The sequence below is a fragment of the Takifugu rubripes genome, chromosome 8 (genome assembly GCF_901000725.2).
Source record: "Takifugu rubripes chromosome 8, fTakRub1.2, whole genome shotgun sequence".
Lineage (NCBI taxonomy): Eukaryota > Metazoa > Chordata > Actinopteri > Tetraodontiformes > Tetraodontidae > Takifugu > Takifugu rubripes.
The window spans coordinates 12855031-12872006 of record NC_042292.1 but is presented as its reverse complement, the minus strand read 5'-3'; the positions used below and the strand labels follow the sequence as shown (position 1 = coordinate 12872006).

At 45.7% G+C, this 16976-nt stretch overlaps 2 protein-coding genes across 5 annotated transcripts in view; one reads left to right on the top strand and one right to left on the bottom strand.

Annotated features, from left to right (window-relative positions):
* Positions 1-707: 707 nt before the first annotated feature.
* On the bottom strand, positions 708-2410 carry pop7 (POP7 homolog, ribonuclease P/MRP subunit). Of its 2 annotated transcripts, none has more exons than XM_011621418.2 (2): positions 2255-2410; positions 708-1756 (listed from the first exon to the last, which is right to left on the bottom strand). In XM_011621418.2, the coding sequence occupies exon 2, from the start codon at positions 1720-1722 to the stop codon at positions 1270-1272; it is 453 nt and encodes a 150-aa protein (XP_011619720.1). In that variant the 5' UTR covers positions 1723-1756; positions 2255-2410; the 3' UTR covers positions 708-1269. The 2 variants fall into 2 exon arrangements, with proteins under 2 accessions (XP_011619720.1, XP_029696492.1); XM_029840632.1 differs by having other exon boundaries at positions 708-1848; positions 2255-2407.
* Positions 2411-3790: 1380 nt separating this feature from the next.
* LOC115246513 (tenascin-X-like) overlaps positions 3791-16976 on the top strand; it is a 49477-nt gene continuing 36291 nt past the window's right edge. For 2 of the 3 annotated variants that reach the window (XM_029839631.1, XM_029839630.1), the window contains exons 1-7: positions 3791-3842; positions 3949-4021; positions 5215-5478; positions 5584-5844; positions 6012-6272; positions 6866-7126; positions 7295-7318. In XM_029839631.1, coding sequence (XP_029695491.1) covers positions 3822-3842; positions 3949-4021; positions 5215-5478; positions 5584-5844; positions 6012-6272; positions 6866-7126; positions 7295-7318 — 1165 coding nt within the window. In that variant the 5' untranslated portion in view covers positions 3791-3821. The remainder of the gene's footprint in view (positions 3843-3948; positions 4022-5214; positions 5479-5583; positions 5845-6011; positions 6273-6865; positions 7127-7294; positions 7319-16976) is intronic. The other variant, XM_029839629.1, reaches the window with a different exon arrangement.

Genomic DNA, 16976 nt, shown 5'->3' with positions numbered 1-16976 from the left:
TGCATGCGCGTACGTTATCCGTTTCCCGCGAATCTGACCCGACGTTCACAAAAAACCAAAACGCTCGCACGTGGAAATTTAAGGTCGGCGTGTGGGAGGCAGGAAAAGGTGAACATTTCAACCCGCGTGGTATCTGTGACACCTGCCTCGCTCAAACGTTAGTCACTTCTCCTTTTTTTTTTATTCAAATACATTTTGTAATGTGATATTTATACACTTTTATACTTTTTCACTACTTTCTGTGTCGGTTGGCCTCGTGCTGCCTTTTTTGAAATCTTGTTTTCTCCCAAATAATCAAAGCTTTACGTATCTGGGCAGAGAATGAGATTAGCGGGGACGTGTTTTGTGGGAAAATGCCATTTTTGCTTTGCAATGTTTAGCAGAATCTGACGCTAATAACGTTTCCTCGCTCCATTAGTTTTCCCTGGGAACTTGAGACTAGTTGTGTTCTTCCTTGTTTTTTCCCCCCTTATTTTTACATCTCGTTGTGCAAGTGGAAGACGTTTTGAGGATGTTTGCACACGTTTTGTTTCCTGTTATTTTTGACTTGATTTGTCCCATCACTGTATGGTTTGCTATTTAAAATGCCAAATGTTTTTTTCTCGAGTGAAGAAACGATGGATGGAAACACAACAAGGGGAAGTCTGCCTGTTTTGTTCCGTTATCTTTGTTTTGCTGAAGCTGTTGAGTTAATGAGCTTGTTCAGACAAAATGAACAACACATTTTATTCAAAGACAGCAGCGGAACATGCTCAAAGTCCACTTCACGTTCCAACAAATGCACATTTTTCTGGATTTTTTCCCCAGCCTTCTCATTACGCCACAAGCGATTCAAACGGCGTGTCACTACATTTCAACAGACTGCTGCCCTCTAGTGGACGACTACGACAACAACCAGCCTGACACTTTTAACTTAAATTTTCTGCGAAATATTTTTTAAATTATATACACGATTTACCTTTACGCTCCTTGGGAGAGGACTTCTGATGAAAGACAGTTCAAAATATGGCACAGCCATGACCACATCAACACCATGCTGAGGTTTCAAAATGGCAAACATCACTGACACGTTTAAGGCATGCAAAGTGAACGAAACAGAATCAAATATTGTGTCAGCTGGCAGCTCCATTTGAGGCATTACAACACAGTCCAATGATACCTATGCAGCCCATAATCTGCATGCTGTTTGTGGGATGACACAGTCCCTGCACCCATGTTTGCCTAATCTGGGGTTATGGGTATACAAAGAGCACATGAAGCCTCATACTGTCACTGTGGGTCTGGATAGAAAACCTTAATGTGGATAGCAGAGTTGTTGCGCGTACGTGTCATGGGTTCTCTGGCTTCATCGGGATCGTCCGGCTCCAGATCGTCCACGAGCTCCACCGTGGAGGTGTTGGCCGCCAGCTGCAGCACCCCCTGACTGCTGGCCTGCAGCTGGAGGGCGATGTTGATGGCCCTGTTAATGGCCAGGCCCAGACCGTGAATGCAGATCTCCCTGTGGCCGCCTCCTTCCAGGAGCTTCTGACAGCGTGCCAACTGTGCCCGGAAATCCGTCTTCATGTTAACATACACGTCGTTGCGCCTCTTTGGCAGCTTCCTAGGGAGGCGCTTCCGAAGTGTATACTCCACTGGGTCCATCTCCACAGTCACGGGGGTGGACTCGGCGTGCACTTGTGCCGACTGAGAGGCAATCGACATTCCTGGGATCCGTGGCTCCATCAAGTTTCAGTAGATGTGTGGGCTGAATAACCAGCTGGGGATAAACACAAACAGGACGCCAAAATAGCGTGTGGTTGCATTGAGATCAGGTCTGAGGTCCAAATGATGAGAAAATGTTCTCCTTGACTGCGGTCGATACAATAAAGAAATAAAAGTGATTTCATGGAAAAGACAAGTACAATAACAAAAAGAAATAAAACAATAAAAGCATCTGCAACTATGCAGAGCGAAAAATATTACGGGAGCGGTCGAAAGTTAGCAATGTTCGGTAACCTTTTCAGCTTCAGTCGGGGACGTCTTCAAGAAAACATCGAAACTATTTAAAACATTCTTTTACCCGTAATAAAATAGCATCTTACTGTCTAAAACCAATGTGAAAAGGCCATGAATTCGGATCTCCGGAGTTCATAACTAAGCCTGATAAACCTATGGCTAGCGCCAGCTACCAGTTTTAGTCCTTCAATCACCATATTATAGTAAGATGTATACGTGTTTTTACCCAAATGGTTTATTTTAAAAATCACAAACTTACCTTTTAATATAACCCCTTAGAAATAAATACACTTTTCTTATCGATGGAGTTTAGAAAAGCATTGCATTTAGCACAAAATTGCTGTTAGGTTTAAGTGCCCCGGAAGTAATGTCTCAGGGTCGCGCATCAATTTCCGCTATTCCACCCGCGTTACGTCATCAACTGCGCGTACTCGCAAGGATTCATGGGAGCTAACACCGCCCTCACGTGGTTTTGATTCACATTTCCCACTTAAGACCTCAGGAATACAAATAAAAAAATACACGGCAGAGAAATTCATCTCTTTTTTCAAGTCTTTTTGATTTGATCTTTTTGATTTTGATTAACTTTGCACAAATACAACTTCAACAACCTCTGATCCCTCCTGGCATTTTTGGGACTTTTAAAATATGCTCTTCCACGATCCACAATTGCAACCAAATTGTTCGTTCTGCACACAAAACGAGGGGAGTTGTCCATTTAACATCGTGCACTAGCCCCACATTTTTGGAATCCATTTGTCTTTTCCTATATCGCTTTTGAGATAATGAGAATAACTCAATTTAGTATTCAAATAAACCTCTTTCAAACAGGTTTGCCCTGCTCCTCAATTTCTCTTTATACACCACATTTAGTCATACTGGACTGAAAAATGAAATATTTTCGAAGGTGAAGACAACAACGTGTTAAAATTGATTGTAATATACATAGAGTCCCACATCTGTGTAGCACTTTTAGACATTAAGGGTGAAATATTTATAGCACAATAATAGTTGTGCCCATAACTCCTGATTTGACGCCTCCCAGTGGATAAATAAGAAACTGCAGATAATGCCTCGCTGACGACCACGGTCCACCCATCAGGTTCTGGTACTGACGAGGCACTGAAACGAAAACCGAAAGTGACTTCATCAGTAACGGACAAAAGACGAGTTCGCCTGCTTTTGGTGACCAATTCTTCCTGAACTTCTACACATTAAACCACACAATCAGGTAAATATACCGACATTTTAATTTCTTCAACAGGAATTTTATTCTCGTCGCTTGTAACGCCGACTGTTTTTGTTTAGCTTCACTTTTTTGTCTGTCGTCCTCAAGCAGGCCTGTTTGGAGTTTTTGTTTTGCTTTTTTAAAGAGTTTAGTACCTAAGCTGTGGAGGATCATGCACTATACAGTATTGTAAATGTTTGCGGAATTAACGTTTTTATTAAATTGCGTTTTACGGGACCACGCTAATTCATTCACGTAATTGTTTCGGTTTCGGTGCTTCCAAAGCCAGACGCACAACATGTCAGATCCATTCCGCATATCTTTTTGTGCCATGCCTGACCAGTAATAAATTGATAAACAGTGGAAATTCATGTTTAAAGGCTGGCCTGGTGCCTTTATGGCTGATATGGGACGCAGTAAAGGTGCTTTGTTAAAGGTGAAAAATAACGAAAAAAAGAAGGTGCTTAAACTAACGGATTAACTTTAACATGAAGTGATTTGGTTTCCATCACTTGAGCTCTGTCCATGAGCATTTAGAGATGTTTTGTTTTTGGTTTCTGTGCGCAGAAGGAATCCAGATCACGTGTGATTTGCTGAAATGCAGAACAGGAATGAGAATGTAAGTGTTTCTGTCTCTAACCTGAAATATAAACGCAGCAATCACTGGAATAATCAAGACTCTGTATCACACACTTGTTCTAAATGTTTTCTCTCACTCAACAAAGCAGGTCTCTAAACCCTCTGGTGAGATTCCTCATGGAGGAGGAAATGCTGTGTCACCAGCGCCCTTCTGTAGAAGTAAGTGTGACTGTCAGGTTCACTAACCAGCACAAGACTATTAAACATTAACAGCTGGATACCAGTGCGCTCAGAAATAGGGTTAGGGCCTAACCCTAACCCAGCTTGGCTGGCTCCTGCCCCATAGATGGACAGAAAGCTATTTTCTCCCCCCAAATTAGTATTCATACCTTTTTAATGTGACACTGAAAAAACATACTTAAAAGTGATTATTATGAATGTATTCTTTTAAAAATAAATAAAACCAAATCATTAAACAGGGGGCGCCATAACAACCCTCCATTGACCAGTCTAATGCCCTGCAATGAGATGGATGGATGGATGGATGGATGGATAGATGGATGGATGGATGGATGGATGGATGGATGATGGATGGATGGATGGATGATGGATGGATAGAAGGATGGATGGATGGAAGGATGGAAGGATGGATGGATGATGGATGATGGATGGATGGATGGATGGATGATGGATGGATGGATGATGGATGGATCGATGGATGGATGATGGATGGAAGGATGGATGGATGGATGGAAGGATGGATGGATGGATGGATGAATGATGGATGGATGATGGATGATGGATGGATGGATGGATGATGGATGGATAATGGATAATGGATGATGGATGGATGGATGATGGATGGATGATGGATGGATGGATGATGGATGGATGGATGGATGGATGATGGATGGATGATGGATGATGGATGATGGATGATGGATGGATGGATGGATGGATGATGATGATGGATGGATGATGGATGGATGGATGATGGATGGATGGATGATGGATGGATGATGGATGGATGGATGATGGATGGATGATGGATGGATGGATGATGGATGGATGATGGATGGATGATGGATGGATGGATGGATGATGGATGGATGATGGATGGATGGATGATGGATGGATGATGGATGGATGGATGGATGGATGGAGAGATGGATGGATGATGGATGGATGATGGATGGATGGATGGATGGATGGATGATGGATGGATGATGGATGGATGGATGGATGATGGATGGATGATGGATGGATGGATGGATGGATGATGGATGGATGGATGGATGGATGATGGATGGATGGATGATGGATGGATGATGGATGGATGGATGATGGATGGATGGATGATGGATGGATGATGGATGATGGATGGTCCTTCAAACCAGCTCCTCTCCTCGCAGGTGTCCCTCCACAGGAGGCGATCAGAGTCCTGAGTGTGGAGCAGGACTCAGTCACTCTTGCTTTCCCGCTCACCAGCACCTCTGCAGGCTACAAACTGCAGGTGGATTACTCATCTGACTCACATGCTGGCAGCCTGGTGATGGAGGACTACAAAGCTGTGCAGGTTCCAAACCTCCGTCCTGACTGCAAATACACTTTCACCATCAAAAGGATTGCAGAAGATGGACGTCAAAGCATCGCGACCTCTCTATGGGCCCCAACAGGTGACTCACGATGATACAAGTTAGACTGTACGCTCATCTGTTAATGACATCATTGGTCAACTGGCGTCCAGTTTCAAGACCTAAGAGAAACTATTGTCCCCACAGATATCGGCAGTCTGACACAAATTAAAGTTTATCACACCAGCCTGGATTCGCTGTCTCTGAGCTGGACTCCCCCTGCTGGAGAAGTGAAGAAATACATGGTGACCTGTCGCAAAGGCCAGGAGATTGTGCAGGAGTTAACAACAACAGACCCCCACATTACTGTCACAGATCTGGAGCCGGAGGAGTTTTACCATCTGGAGGTTTCTGCTGAGTTTGTGAATGGAAGAATAAGTAAACCAGCGATGACCACTGGTTGCACACGTGAGCGACATTATTTCAATGTTAGCAAATTTATGTCGACAAGGACATAAACTTTTATTATTAACTTTACAAGTTAGACTGTACTCTGATCTGTTAATGACTAAGAAATTGATCCTGGCCTAATTTGCCTTCACCTTCAACTTCATATAAAACTATCATTTCCACAGGTGATGACCGTCCTACAAAAGTTGCAGTTCATCGTGTCAGTCAATATTCACTGTTAATGCTCTGGACTCCCCCTGCTGGAGAAGTGAAGAAATACCTGGTGACCTGTCGCAAAGGCCAGGAGATTGTGCAGGAGTTAACAACAACAGACCCCCACATTACTGTCACAGATCTGCAGCCGAAGAAGTTTTACAATCTGGAGGTTTCTGCTGAGTTTGTGAATGGAAGAATAAGTAAACCAGCGATGACCACTGGTTGCACACGTGAGCGACATTATTTCAATGTTAGCAAATTTATGTCAACAAGGACGTAAACCTTTATTATTAACTGTACAAGTTAGACTGTACTTTGATCTGTTAATGACTAAGAAATTGATCCTGGCCTAATTTGCCTTCACCTTCAACTTCATATAGTAACTATCATTTACACAGATGATGACCGTCCTACAGACGTTATTTATGACATCAGACCAAATTCACTGTCTCTGCACTGGACTCCCCCTGCTGGAGAAGTGAAGAAATACATGGTGACCTGTCGCAAAGGCCAGGAGATTGTGCAGGAGTTAACAACAACAGACCCCCACATTACTGTCACAGATCTGGAGCCGGAGGAGTTTTACCATCTGGAGGTTTCTGCTGAGTTTGTGAATGGAAGAATAAGTAAACCAGCGATGACCACTGGTTGCACACGTGAGCGACATTATTTCAATGTTAGCAAATTTATGTCGACAAGGACATAAACTTTTATTATTAACTTTACAAGTTAGACTGTACTCTGATCTGTTAATGACTAAGAAATTGATCCTGGCCTAATTTGCCTTCACCTTCAACTTCATATAAAACTATCATTTCCACAGGTGATGACCGTCCTACAAAAGTTGCAGTTCATCGTGTCAGTCAATATTCACTGTTAATGCTCTGGACTCCCCCTGCTGGAGAAGTGAAGAAATACCTGGTGACCTGTCGCAAAGGCCAGAAGATTGTGCAGGAGTTAACAACAACAGACCCCCACATTACTGTCACAGATCTGGAGCCGAAGAAGTTTTACAATCTGGAGGTTTCTGCTGAGTTTGTGAATGGAAGAATAAGTAAACCAGCGATGACCACTGGTTGCACACGTGAGCGACATTATTTCAATGTTAGCAAATTTATGTCAACAAGGACGTAAACCTTTATTATTAACTGTACAAGTTAGACTGTACTTTGATCTGTTAATGACTAAGAAATTGATCCTGGCCTAATTTGCCTTCACCTTCAACTTCATATAGTAACTATCATTTACACAGATGATGACCGTCCTACAGACGTTATTTATGACATCAGACCAAATTCACTGTCTCTGCACTGGACTCCCCCTGCTGGAGACGTGAAGAAATACCTGGTGACCTGTCGCAAAGGCCAGAAGATTGTGCAGAAGTTAACAACAACAGACCCCCACATTACTGTCACAGATCTGGAGCCGAAGGAGTTTTACAATCTGGAGGTTTCTGCTGAGTTTGTGAATGGAAGAATAAGTAAACCGGCCAGGGTGAATAGGCTCCAATGTGAGTGAAATCAACATTACTCACTCACTCACTCACTCACTCACTAAGTGAACAACTTGAGGTCAATGTGAAAATGTTATTCGTGATGTTTTACAGAAACTCATCATTATTTTTATTCTTACTTGGAGACCAGAAATTAATCAGTGTGATTTTGGAAAAATTGTGTTTTCCTTAGAAGAGTCGATTGATACACTGATCACAAACCATCAAGTCACAGTTAGAGTTCCCATTTAATCAGAGTTCACATTAAAGGAGTAGAAAAGGTGAATGGAATATACTTCCAGATGTTCACCAAAGGATGGTGGTGATCAGAGATGTAGATCCTCACAGGGTTGCTGTGGATTCCTGCAGCGTGTGCAAATCACTGCTACTTATTTAAACTTATTAGTGTTTTTTTCAACTGAATTAAAAGCCTTTATTTTCATTGTAAACCCGACCATGCAATGAAATTTGGTGTTTGCTTCAGAATATAAAGTAAATATCAAAGATTCAAAGCAAGAGAGGGAAACAAATAGAAAATAAAGTAAGTTAACAATTTAAGAAAACAAAATCTAAATTGCTACAATATAACTTGAGCTGAACTATTAAAATGGAATTAAAGACATTTAACAAATGGCTCCAGCATTAGAATGTTTTCCACATCCCAGTGCCAGACTTTCACAGTGGAATTGAACTCAAGCTTGACCAACTGGTGGAGCAGCCACAAACTCTTAATGTTGTTTTTTCCTTTTTAACCAGCTCGGCTACTATGATGTGGCCTAAAGGACTACATGTCCCATCCATTTCCTCCTTGTCCGTGAGGCTGGGGAGAGGAAGGTCTGGAATACTCAGGACAACCAGCTGCAGATAAATAAATCAAACCAGAAGCCAACAGAAATGCTGCCGGCTCTCAATCCCACAAGATTGTTGAAATTATTAGTTTGAAAAATGTGTTTATTCTGTTCTTCACTCAACAAATTACATTGTATTCTGATTTCACTTTCAGCTCCTTGAAAGCAAATTTTAAGGATGTTAAAGTGAAATCTTTGGATCTTTGACGTTATGTCAGCTATTGTTCTCAAATATGACAAAATTGAATTCCCGTTTAATTCGATTAAACAGACAAAACGGACGGACTGGCTATGAATTTCTTTAATGTTTCCCAGATCAGAATCACAGCATACAGTGTAGAATATTCTAAAGTAAACAGAAATATCATTACCTCATTTATTTATAATAACAATCCATTTCTTTTAAATATAATCTTGTTTTTCTTAAGTTCCAGTATTTCACTTCTGTTTTCCCCATCTCAGGTCTTGGGTTTCTGAATTCAAAGAGAAACAAACCAAGACAACAGGTGCAACTTTGCAAAGGAGACCGAGTTTAAAATCCGTGTGCGATTGTGCGTTTTGCTTTGATTGGTGGACGGCCGCTAATGGACCAAAAAAAGAAGGAAAGAAACGGAATCAGAGTCTAAAAAGAGCACTTAAAACAATTCTTTCTAGCAACTGTTCAACACTTCATCCAGCTGACTCTTTGGAGCTCCTTCTGTGGACATCTGAGGCATCTTGTGGTGACAAAGCCCTCATATTTATCCAGCTTTGACTGAGAGGCTACCTGTAAACAGTGCTACATGCGATATGTGCTAACTCCATGTTCCCGACCATTACTTTCTCTCTCTCTTTCTTTTTAATTAGTTATCTTCATTTTTAGCGGTGATCTGAGCCTCTGGGATGTCTATAAAAGGGAGCCTAACTGGCTTTAACATTCAGGACTTCAGTGCCAAAAATGCTTTAAACAGACCAGCTTGTTGCAAAGTTTTGTGGTTCAGGCCTGTTTTGCTACAGGATTCAGATGCTACGGGTGCCTATATGCTCACAGGCAACATACAAACATTGACAAAAAGAAAAGATTTAAGGTGTGAAAACTGGTCTGTGGTGAGGCCAATTCCCCCCCACCCCGAAAACTGCACCTGTTGTCTGTTCTGATCACAACACTCATTCTCCCCTAAAAGAACAAAAACGAGAAGAAACTTAATATTTACAAATATCTTGTCTGCATGAGTCTTACACAAAAACGTACAGTTTCCATCCCTCATATATTCCATCATATATATAGATATATATAGATATCTCTATAGAGAGATATATGTAGATATCTATCTATATATACAGAGATAGATATATGGATCTGATCGCCCATATCAGATCATCAATATGTCCTCCAGGTGAACATTCAAAAGATGACCGCACCCTTGAATGTCCTCAGGTGATGGAGACGAATTCATCCTCCCTTTTGATCGCCACAATTTAAGCATTTAACATCGTGCACTAGCCCCACATTTTGGAATCCATTTGTCTTTTCCTATATCGCTTTTGAGATCATGAGAATAACTCAATTTAGTATTGTCACGAATACTTGGCTCAAGGTAGCCATGACATACAAATGGGGAGACCAACGATGAGGATTTTCAACCCAACATAACATTTATTAAAGAACCCAGTGGAATATAAAACAGAGAAGTCCAAATAGTCACAAAGAGGGAAACTCCAAACTCCTGCGGCCGTGACAAGCTCCGGGCTCATCTGACGAACTCCACTGCAGCACACCAGATAGGACGAGTGGGGGCCTCCTCGACGCTCTCCAGACAGGTTTTATACCTGGACCCGTCAGGCAGCCAATCCCAGCAGATGGGCCACAGGTGAGCAGGTGAACATGCCGGGTCGACTGGAATTGCTTGGCACTCCCCCTGCAGGTCAGCCAGGGAATTGCTCTTCCAGCCAGCCCCGACAACAGTGAGGCACAACAGTGAGGTACGACAGAGCCGTCACACCTCCCCCCCAAAAGACAGAGGCCCACATCCAAGGGACTCTGGAAAACAGGAAAACTCAACAGTAGACTGCACAGGACCAAAAATCCATAATAGAGAGATGAAGGCCGCGCAGCCATAACACACGCACTACGAGACAGCACACCCGCACACATCAAAACATTCATACGTTCAAACGTAGCACGCACGCGTCAAACAGTACCGTGACCCTGGAGATGTTGTACCCCAGAACAGACCAGACCCAACCCAAGTCACCACAGACTGCCATCCAGCAATTCTGGCGCCTGGAAAGCAATTTAAGGAGAGACAGACTGACAGACAGGGAGGGGAGAGATCACATTAAGGGTCACGCGGAGCCCGAGACAAGGCATCCGCCATAACATTATCTACACCCCGTACGTGCTTAATTTCAATATTATACGGCTGCAAAAACAGAGCCCAACGCATCAGGCGTTGGTTGGCATTCTGAAGTGAGCTCAAAAAAGTAAGGGGGTTGTGGTCCGAATAAACAACTACCGGAGCACCCCCACCCATATAAACATCGAAATGCTTTAAAGCCCAAATGAGCGCAATAGCCTCTTTTTCGATAACCGAATAATTGATCTGGTGCTTGTTGAATTTGCGCGAAAAGAAACAAACCGGACGTTCAATCGTTTGCTCATCCTTTTGCATGAGCACTGCACCCGCCCCCACCTGGCTCGCGTCTACCTGCAGTTGGAAAAGCTCACCAAGAACAGGTGCAGAGCTCAATAGCAGTTTTGCATTGTCGAACGCACGCTGGCAACCCTCAGACCAGTGAAATTTACTATTGCCTTTAAGCAAATCCGTAAGAGGAGAGACTACAGTGGAAAAATTTACGCAAAAATTCCTGTAGTACCCCACCATACCCAAAAAACGCATCAACTCTTTTTTGGTGGTTGGAGAGGGGAAAGCGTCGATGGCTTGGACTTTGGCACCAACAGGACGCACCTTTCCCCGCCCCACCACTTTACCAAGATATGTCACCGTAGCTCGGGCGAATTCGCACTTGGCTAAATTAATCGTGAGCTTCGCCATTACCAGCTTCTGAAAGAGCGCGCATAAGCGCACCAGATGCTCAGCCCACGTATCGCTGAAGACTACTATGTCGTCGAGATACACTGCACAACCACTTAACCCTGCCACCACACGATTCATTAGCCTCTGGAACGTCGCAGGCCCATTACGGAGTCCGAAGGCCATTACTTTATATGAGAATAATCCTGATGGCGTTATGAATGCGGAAATTTCTTGTGCGCGTGGTGTTAACCCTATCTGGTAATAGCCCTTGATCAAATCGAATTTGCTCACGTACCTGGCCGCCCCCACCTGGTCTACACAGTCATCTATTCTCGGGAGGGGAAACGAGTCAGGTTTAGTGACCGCATTTACCTTTCTGTAGTCCGTACAGAAGCGATAAGAAAGATCGGGCTTTCGAACAAGTAGACATGGTGATGCCCAACTGGAAAATGAAGGCTCGGCTAAGCCATTGGAGAGCAAGTACTGTACACTTTCTAATATTTTATTTTTCTCCGGTGAAACTCGATAGAAACGCTGTCGGATTGGGTGTGCGTCTCCAACGTCAATGTCGTGTTCCAACAAATCAGTACAGGACAATTTGTCAGTGAATAAAGAAGAAAATTCAGAAATTAGGGATTTTATTTCCTCGCTATGCTCACTGCTCAGATGACTCAAAGATTTGTCTAATTCAGCGAGTTGCCTTGAATTATCTAACCTTCCCAATAACACAGCCTCATCTGGGGCAAACACGTCATCTTCATCTGCCACCTGAAGAGACGGGACCCCTTCAGCAGCTAATGCCACTGCCCTCTCACAACCTCTGTCATAGTAGGGCTTGAGAAGGTTCATGTGACACAGTTGCGTGGACCGCCTGCGGTCCGGAGTAGCCAAAAGGTAATCTGTGTCAGACGTTTTGCGCTTAATAGTGTACGAACCTGAAAATCGCGCCTCAAATGGCGAGCCAGGAATAGGCAGCAAAGCAAGCACTCGAGCCCCAGGAGTGAACATACGCATCTCAGCTTTGCTGTCAAACCTGAGTTTCATTTTCTTTTGCGCCGCAGTGAGATTACTACTAGCCATCTTCCATGCTAGGAACAATTTCCTCCGAAACCCAGAGACATAATCCGCCACATCGCCTGGTTGTTCCGATGGATCCAAATCACCCATCAAAACTGACATTTGGTCACGCACTTTATGTCCAAATACAAGTTCGTTAGGACTAAACCCTGTGCTTTCCTGGACCACTCCCCTCGCCGCCAGCATTAACCAATGGAGTCCCTCTTCCCAACTTCCCTTTAACTCAAGGCTATAGGCTTTTAATAGTGATTTGAGAGACGCATGATAGCGCTCCAATACGCCTTGGCTTTGGGGGTGATAAGCACTGCTTATATTATGCTTAACCTGTAACCTTTTCAATGCCTCAGAAAAGGCCTTCGACATAAAATTGGAACCTCTGTCACTCTGGACTATTTTGGGTATACCAAAATATGAAATAAAATGAGACAAAGCTTTAAAAATGGATTTTGTGGTGATAGACCTCATTGGATGATCTAAAATGGCGCCCAGAGCGGTCTTGCTGCGTTCTTGTTTGTCTATTTTTGTTTGTTAATTGTGTGTCTGCCTGCGCTTACACCCGTGAAGAGCTACTAAACATCAGGACTCTCACCCCCACGGACTTACTTCCAGTTTTTCTGGCTCCTGCAGCCGACCTGGTCCACTTTTTGGCCCAAAAGGTGAGACGGCGGAGGAGAGGAAGACGGGCCGGTGCCCTGGCGAGACTACGCAGGTGAGGCTCGCGCACGGCGCTGCCTGGGATCTTTCTGTCCAACGCCAACTCACTTTGTAACAAAATGGACGAGCTGAAGTTGCTGATGCGGATTAAAGATTTCTCCACCTCGTGTGTTCTCTGCTTCACTGAAACCTGGTTCAGGAAAGAGACACCGGACAGCGCGCTCCTCCTCGAGGGATTCCAGCTGTTCCGTGCCGACCGCGACCTGGCGCACTCTGGCAAGAGAGCAGGCGGTGGAGTCTGCTTCTACATCAACAGCGACTGGTGCACTGATGTGACTGTGATCTCCCAGCACTGTTCTCCTGCTGTGGAATACCTCTTCATCAACTGCAGACCCTTCTATTCTCCGCGTGAGTTCGCTTCATTCATTCTGGCCTCTGTTTACATCTCGCCAGACGCGGACGTGCGCGAGGCTCAGCGCACGCTCGCGGACTGTATTCAACAAGTGGAGCGGACCCATCCCGACGCTCTGGTTATCGTGCTTGGTGACTTTAATCAGAGCAACCGGAGTTACGAGCTCCCCAGGTACAAACAGTTTATCAAATGCCCCACCAGAGCAGAGAACACGCTGGATCACTGTTACACCACAGTGAAGGACGCGTATCGGGCCGTCCCCCGTGCTGCGCTAGGACTGTCTGATCACGTGATGGTCCACCTGATCCCCACATACAGACAGAAACTTAAACTAACAAAACCATCCGTGAGCACCACGAAGAGATGGACCAGTGAGGCTGTGGAGGAGCTGCGCACGTGCCTGGATACAACTGACTGGGACATGTTTAAAGGGGCCACACATGATCTGGATGAGTACACGGACACTGTGACCTCATATATCCACTTTTGTGAGGAGCGCATTCTACCAATGCGCACTAGGGTGAGTTATTCCGATGACAAGCCCTGGTTCACACCGAGACTCAGACAGATCAGGAAAGAAAAGGAAGCAGCGCTGAAAAGTGGAGACAGAGACTGCTACAGAGAGGCCAAATACCGGTTTAGCAAGGAACTGAGGAGAGCTAAATCTGTGTATTCGGAGAAACTTCAGCAGCAGTTTACTGCTAACGACTCTGCTTCTGTGTGGAGAGGCCTGAGGCAGATCACCGACTACAGGCCTCAGGCTTCAAAGGGTCAGGACGACAAAGCCCTTTGTCAGAGCCTGCCCCTCCACTATGCCCGCTTTGACACCTCGTCAGCCATGCCCAACACCTCCCCTCCCCCCAGTGCCACTGCCCCCATGGACCTCACTCCATCAAAGGCAGTCCCCTCCCCCCCGCCTCCACTCACCATCAGCCCCCCCCCCCATCACTTACCACCAGTTCCCCCCTCCATCACTTACCACCAGTTCCCCCCTCCTCCCCCCCTTCATTCACCATCAGTGAACAGGATGTGCGCAGGCAGTTCGCCAGGTTGAACCCGCGCAAGGCCCCTGGCCCGGACGGCGTGTCTCCCTCCACCCTGAGGCACTGCGCAGAGGAGCTGACTCCTGTCTTCACAGACATCTTCAACTCCTCCCTGGAGTCGTGCCAGGCTGCCTCAAAACCTCAACCATCGTCCCTGTCCCCAAGAAGCCACGGATCACCGGGCTTAACGACTACAGACCTGTGGCGCTCACCTCTGTAGTCATGAAGTCCTTAGAGCGCCTGATCCTGCCACACCTCAAGTCCATCACCATCCCCCTCCTGGATCCACTGCAGTTCGCCTACAGAGCCAACAGATCTGTGGACGACGCGGTCAACCTGGCCCTTCACTCCATCCTGCAGCATCTGGACTCCCCGGGAACCTACGCGAGGATCCTGTTCGTGGACTTCAGCTCTGCATTCAACACCATCCGCCCTGCTCTGCTACAGGACAAGCTGTCCCAGCTTAGTGTGCCTGACTCCCTCTGCAGGTGGATCACTCACTTCCTGACGGATCGGAGGCAGTACCTGCGGCTGGGGAAGACTGTCTCGGACTCCGTCACCATCAGCACCGGATCACCCCAGGGCTGTGTACTTTCCCCCCTCCTCTTCTCCCTGTACACTAACTGCTGCACCTCAAGCCGCCAGTCTGTCAAGCTGATCAAGTCTGCGGATGACACCACCCTCATCGGGCTCATCTCCAATGGCGACGAGACTGCCTACAGGAGGGAGGTGGCTCGACTGGTGTCCTGGTGCGGACACAACAACCTGCAGCTGAATGCTCAGAAGACAGTGGAGATGATTGTGGACTTCAGGAAAGTCACAGCCCCTTTGCCCCCCCTTGGACTCCCCCATCACCATCGCGGACTCCTTCCGCTTCCTGGGCACCACCATCACCCGGGACCTTAAGTGGGAGCCAACCATCAGCTCCCTCATCAAGAAGGCCCAGCAAAGGATGTTCTTCCTACGGAAGCTGAGGAAGCTCAAACTGCCTCCCAGGATGTTGGCGCAGTTTTATACGACCATCATCGAATCCATCCTCACCTCCTCCATCCTCACCTCCTCCATCACCGTGTGGTTTGCTGGTGCCACTGTCAGGGACAGACTGAGGCTGCAGCGCGTCGTGCGCGCTGCCGAGAAGGTGATCGGCTGCAGGCTTCCATCCATCCAGGACCTGTATATCTCCAGGACCTGGAGGTGTGCAGGTCGGATCACGGCCGACCCTTCCCACCCTGGTCACGGACTGTTTTCCCCCCTCCTCAGGCAGGAGATTATGGTCCATTCGGACCAAAACCTCCCACTACACAAACAGCTTCTTCCCCTCTGCCATTAGGCTGCTGAACACCAAGTGACTTATCACTTAAGCACCATGTACAGCAGCCAGTCGGACCCATGAACATCACATTACTCCTGCATTGACCTGCACTATTTCTTACCACTTACTATTTATTTATATACTGTATATATGTCTTATTTTTATTTTATTTATCTTATTCTAGTGTGGTCTTCTTTATGTTGAATGTCGCAGCGTCTCACCAAGACAAATTCCTAGTTTGTGTAATACTGTGTATTACATGAACAATGGCAATAAATCTGCTTCTGATTCTGCTTCTGCTGCAGGATAGCGTGTCGTTTGGCACATTACAGTGAACAGATAGGCATTGCCTGATTTGGACGGAGGCAAAGGCCCAACACAGTCCATAACTAAATAATGAAATGGTGCCTCAACCGGTTGAATAGGCTGAAGGGGCGCAGGTTTAATTTTCTCATTTGGTTTGCCTGCAATCTGACAAATATGACAGGACTTAATAAATGCAGACACATCGCGCTTAATTTTTGGCCAGTAAAAATGCTCCAGAATACGCAAATATGTTTTATTTACGCCAAAGTGACCTGCCACATCACCATGTGCTGTTTTCAGGACCAAATCACGTAGCTTTCGTGGAACCACCACCTGCATTACCGGACCTGCCACATCACGGTGTGCAGGTGGCGACCACTCATGCAGCAATAGGCCATTCTGGACTAAGCACTCTCACTGCTCCCTTCACCTGTAACACTCGCCCACAATTCGGAGAGGCTAGCGTCCTCTTTTTGCGCGGCAACTACGTCATCACGATGTAGAGATGGCGGAAGGACTGGCACAAAAGCGATGGGCTCCTTTCGAGGAGGTTTGCGCTCCGCTTCTATCTTGGCCTTTGCGCGCGTCAGCGCACAGCTCGTAAAAACTGAAGGAAATTCTTGCGCGCACTCATCAAATTCAAGGGAAGAACTCGGAGTCACATTAACGGGAGGTGGTGGAGACTCAGGCCAAACTCTTCCGCATGCCAAATTATTCCCCAACAATATATCCACCCCCTCCACCGGCAGATCTTTATGCACCGCCATCACCAC